The sequence below is a fragment of the Bison bison genome, unplaced genomic scaffold (assembly GCF_000754665.1).
Source record: "Bison bison bison isolate TAMUID 2011002044 unplaced genomic scaffold, Bison_UMD1.0 scf7180017864213, whole genome shotgun sequence".
Classification (NCBI taxonomy): Eukaryota; Metazoa; Chordata; class Mammalia; order Artiodactyla; family Bovidae; genus Bison; species Bison bison.
Genome location: NW_011494785.1, coordinates 5,360,396 through 5,365,766, shown reverse-complemented (window position 1 = coordinate 5,365,766; position 5,371 = coordinate 5,360,396). Strand labels below are relative to the sequence as shown.

Sequence of the window (5,371 nt, the reverse complement as noted above, 5' to 3'; positions counted from 1 at the left end):
GGGCACCTGGTGGGGGTGGTGGGTGTAGCTCACAGGACTCTGAAGTTCACCAGCTGTGTCCCCACTGTTCCTAGGAGGTGCTTCCACTTCCAAAAGGAATGGGGCATGTGGGGGGTGGGCACGTCCAGGTAAAGGGTTTGGAGAGGGGGAGCGGGGGGTAGACATGGCAGAAGAGAGGTGATTGGGCCACGCCCTCTGTGGAGGCGCTGTGTGCCACATTTTGAGTTAGAAGGATGGGCTGAGATCGGGACTGGATGGAGAGCCCCGAAGATGAGCAACTCGGAGAGGAGAAACCAGGAACCGAGTGTGTGATCAGTGGGAAAAAGCCAGAGGGCCTCGGTGGACCACAGGTGAGCCGGGGCTGGCATCGTGGCCTCCGTGTTGTGAACGGTCAGGTGGAGGCACTTCTGCAAGGGTGCCGAGTCTGGATGCCTCTCTCCCTTCTGAAGTCTGACAGCCCGCCTGGGCAGATGGGACTGGGATCTGGGCCGACCCGAGAGCCGTCCACTCTGCAGGAGGAGCAGAATCCCCACAGGCAGGGACGCAGCAGGGCCTGCCCGAGGTCGGCCCGTGTCTCGTGTTCCCTCCTCACGCAGAGGTGAAGGCCGTGGATGGGGCAGAGTGTGGCACAGACCAAGGCCAGTCCATCCTGCAGGCGGGAGAAGATGCAGCTCCTTTCCCCACGAGGCCCCTCTCCTCTGCCGGCCCCAGAAGCACCGCGTCTCAGTCCTGGGCTCTTCCTGCGAGTCTGTGAAAGGTTCCCAGGAGACTCAGGCCTCAAGGAAGACGCTGAATTGAAAAAGACGCGGAGGTGTGAGGAGCAACCGGCCTAAAGGCCTTCACCATGGCTTGCTGAGTCAGTTCAAGGCACTCATCGGTCATCTGTTCACCCAGTGGGAAGAGAAGCAGCAGAACCTCTTGTAGAGCTGCTTCCTCACCCGACGTTCGCACGTGGCTAACAGTTCAGGAGCGTCCGTGTCCCTTATGTTATTGCAAAGTGTGTCACACATGGGCCGGGCAAAAAGCACAGCGGTGAAAACCCTAACACTGCTTAGACATCCGCAAGAAGCCATCCAGATGCCCGGAGACAGGGTCTCGCTCCCACGTGGCCCTGACTTGCTCCGTCGCTTCCTGTGGGAGAGGCCAGATGCCCATGGGCTCCGAGCAGGGCGCTCTCTGGGGAAGTCACCAGAGCAGCATGCGCCCTGGGTTGGCTGGGATGGTCCCCTAGATAAGAGCCCATTGGCACACGGACCTGACCCCGGAGGCTGTGGGGCTGGAGAGGGCATGAGTGCCAGGTGGGTTTGATGTAGCGCCAGGTCAGCCCTGAGGCATGGGGACCCTGCCCTGCACTGATGGACGAGTGGCAGGAGCTTGGTCAACCGCACCTGCATCTCCAGCAGCAAGTGCGGGCTTGTTTGTACCAACAGTTGACAAAGACGTTCCCCAAAGTTACCGACGCCCCGACAAGGAGATCAGGGCTCCAAGGCTTCCTGCAGATGCCAGCACTGCTCTGCTTCTGAGCATAGGTGGTGCCGGTCCTTCTCCTATACCTCTCTCACTACTCTTCTCCTGAGAAGTGCCTCTGGTCCCATCCTCTGGCCCTTCCCAGTCCTGTTTTCCTCTAGCCCATCAGTCCCGGGCAGCCATTGAGTGAGGACCCTCAGTTGCAGGTGGGCATCTCGGCTCCTGTGTGCCAGTCGCCCCTCCCTCACAGTGGCTGCAGGGTCACGTCCAGCCCAAACACACCTGCTCTGCCTCACCTCGGGGAAGGTGTCCAGGAACTCGGTCCAGGTGAGGCTGGAGACGGAATAAAAGACCCAGAGTTGAGGCTTCTCTGCGGCTGCAGAGAGGACCCTGGGCTCCAGCAGAAACCCTTGATTCACCTGTGTGAGTTTGTGTGGGTGTGTGTGGGCGCAGGCATGCATGTGGGAGCAGCAGGTCTGTTCCAGGTAACAGCTCCCCTCCCTTTGCAGAAAGTCTCAATCCAGAGGGATTTTTAATAGATCCTCTGGTCTGGCCTGAAGCCCAGGGCCCTTGTGACCAAATCAAAAAGATACAGGTACGTGTGGAAGGGAAGGGGCTGCGCTGGCTGGCGGTGTGGGAGTTGGTACTCACCCGACAACCACGATGATAAAGTCTAGTAAGTTCCAGCCATTGCGGAGGTAAGCGTTGGGGTGAAAGAGGAGTCCGTAGGCTATGACTTTTAAAAATGCTTCCACAGTAAAAATGATGAGGAAGAGATACTCCACCCGCTCCTAGGAAACACAAGTAAAGAGAGAAAGTCATCAGATTGGGGGGGGTCTGGAAAGTTCTGACCCCACAGTTCCCCCAAGCCGGTGGAGAAGGGGCCCCTCTATGGTCGGATCAGGGCAGACGCTGGGAGGGACCCCTGCCACATCCACAATCCCACAGTCCATTCCACAGGCACGCTCAGATCCACTAGTCTTCTAGTCTTAAAAGGCAGAAATTAGGGTGGTGGGAAAACTGCACACCTTTGAGAAATCTTAATCAATGAACACCTGCTTGGACTTCTCAGGAGAGAACTCAGGATGAGAGAGTTGAGGGAGGAGTTGGAAGCACAGAGAAAGTGCCACAGTTCTGAGTCACAAACCCAGGAGCTACAGCCCAGCCTCCTGCAACCCAGAAGTGGAGTCTGGGAACCTCCAACAGTCAGGAGACAGAGGCAGCTGCCCACGCGCTCCGACCTTTCCTTCAGAAAACAAAACTCTTTGTCCAAAGACTGAGACCAGGTCAGCAGGGGCCCTAGAGTTCCCAGGATGGGGTGGGCACTGGATGGGGGTGGGGTGGGCTGGTCCTCCTCTCTCTCCGCCCACTAAGAGAGCCCTGTTGTGGATGAGGCTCTGTTACACGAGTCCACACTTGGTTTGGCTCCAGCAGACTCGGGGCTGATTCATCGTCTCCCCCCGTCCCCCACCCCAGCAGCTGCTCTCTAGCATGGAGCCGTCATGATCCCACCAAGTGGAGGCTGCCCGTGGCCTTCACACATGGATGCTCACTCTACAGGAGCCTTGGCCTCCAGGAGTCATTGACCCAGACCCCAGACCCACTGCCCCTCCTCGCGGGTCAGGAGGAGCTCACTGAAGACCCCCAGGTCCCGCCCACACTGCGGATGGGGCATCCTGGGAGGACATACCATTTGCAGCCCATCAGCTGGTGAATTGCTGGTTCACCACACCCCCCCTGCCCCCAAGCCCATCTTCCCCGTCTCTGAGACACTGAGCCAGTGGTGGCCTTCCGAGCCCAGCTCAGGGTTTGGGGACGCAAAGTGAAAAAGGGCAGAACCAGACAGACTGGAGGAGATCTGGCCGTGGGATCTGACCCGGCCTCCTCAGCACATGGGCCACTGGTCCTCAACTCCAGGTGCCCCAGAGGCTCCTGAGAAAGGTCTCAAATGTGTGCTTCCAGGCGCTGAGGCCAGGAGACCCATTCTGGACTCGGGGCCGAGCTGCTGGTGCCAGACGCACAGGGGGCGGGCTCAGAGGGGAGCTGGGCTCACGGGGGCGGCTGGACAAGTGGGCCCTGGAGAGTTTGTTGTCAGAGGAGAGCTGGGGCTGGGCTCCACCCACTGGAGACGGCCTCGGCCTGAGATAGTGCTTCCACGTCACGGAAACTGTCTCCAGGCAGGAATGACAGCGTCCCGTGTGCAACCACGGGGCCTGAGAGACAAAGGAACTCAGAGATGATCCGAGCTACCTCCCTGCTGGAGAGACTGGGACGCTGAGAAGGTGAGGCCTGGGAGGCACATGCCTGGGACCCAGGACCCGCTGGACCTCCTGACCCAAGCCCCGAGGTCCATCCATCTCTCTGCCTCCCTGGTCCCGCGTATCCCCTAAGACACAAGCGGGACAAGACCCCTCAGGTTTAAGGGTCTGAGCCAGAGCTGCAAAGGGCCCAGAAGTCAGGAAGATGGATCCAGACAAGAACCCAGGGAAGAGGCAGGTGCCAGACGCCAAGAAGCTCAGGCAGAGTGATCTGTGTGGTGGGTGAGTGTGTGTGAACGTGTGTGTGAGTGTGTCAGTGTGCATGTGGCACTGCTCTTGTGAGCAGCGCTGTGTTCCCCCTGACGTTAGAGGTATGAGAGTCCTTACAGAATTCATTCCAACCCCCTCTTCAAAACCAAAAAACAAACAAGAAAGCGTAAGCAAGTGAAACAGCTTGGTCATCCTTTCAAAACACCATATGTTGCTATAGAAACATCCGGGGGTGGAGAACGGCATGACTGAGGAAGCTGATGCCTTGGAGCCTCTGGGCCTGTGAGTTCACAACTCCTCGCGGCCTCCTCGGGCCTGAGTCCTGGGGGTCACTGTGCCCTGAGGGTATGCTGAGGTTCAGCAGGGACCCCCCTGTTTCTTTGACCTCGGGAACTGCTTGAAATGTGTGCAGACTCACTAAAAACAAGCACAGAGCCCTGAGTATCCACCTGTGATGCTGAGAATGTGCCCCAGCCTACGCAGGGTGGGCAGGAGCTTCCTGATCTGTGCCGAGGGAGCACAGGTGCCCAGGAAAGGCTGACATCCCAAGTAGGGGGAGTGCGGAGGGCCTGGCCCCCTCCCACAGCTGTGGAGTCCACCAGGGCAGCGAGGCCTAAACCCAGTCCTCCTGGCACTGCTTCCTCGGCTGTGAGGGTCTGGGGCTGAGGGTCGGGGGAGCCAGGGGATTAGCTCCCAGGTCCTGTTCTCCCCGTCTGGACAGGGAAATAGCTCCCTAAACATAGTCTTCACTGTCCCTGTATTATGCTGCTGCTCTGACTTGTGGATATAAACCCTATGGTAGATGGGACGATGAATGCTGGGGCCACAGAGACCCTGGACACAAGCCGCCTCTACCTGCTGGCCTGCCTGCCCATCCCACGCCAGGAGACGCTGCTCAGCCATCACTGTGAACTCACCTGCTGACCCATATCACGACCTCAGCATCCTTCTCAACACACAACCATCTATCCATCGGTGCCGACTTACAACCTGTCCCCTCCCTGCCGGATGCACAGAGTGGCCATACAGTTTATCATCCAAACAAGGGCCGTTTTGAGAGTGAACGAGAGCCTGTGACTAATTCATGGGGACACAATGCATGGGGGTTATCCCAGGTGAGTTAGAGGCTGCGGTCACCCTAATTCCACCTCAGTGAGGCTCCCAAAGCACCCACCCACTCCTTGTAGGTAAACCCACCTAAGAAAGCTTTAGCGCGTCTTCCTACAGGATGGCCGGGGTGGAGGATGGGGGGACTTGCGGAAGGAGAGGAGGGGCTTGGTGAGGAAGGACGAGGCCTGCCTCAGGGTCACAGACTTGTCTGCAGAGGTGCCATCCCCACTGGACTGTTCCCCTCCCCCGCCCCATGGTCCTTGGCA

The 5,371-nt window shown here is 58.6% G+C and overlaps 1 protein-coding gene across 1 annotated transcript in view; it reads right to left on the bottom strand.

The window, feature by feature from the left end:
- CACNA1C (calcium channel, voltage-dependent, L type, alpha 1C subunit) overlaps window positions 1-5,371 on the bottom strand; it is a 396,219-nt gene that overhangs the window by 144,725 nt on the left and 246,123 nt on the right. The window contains exon 4 of the mRNA XM_010845218.1: window positions 2,119-2,258. Within this exon, the coding sequence (XP_010843520.1) occupies window positions 2,119-2,258 (140 nt within the window). The remainder of the gene's footprint in view (window positions 1-2,118; window positions 2,259-5,371) is intronic.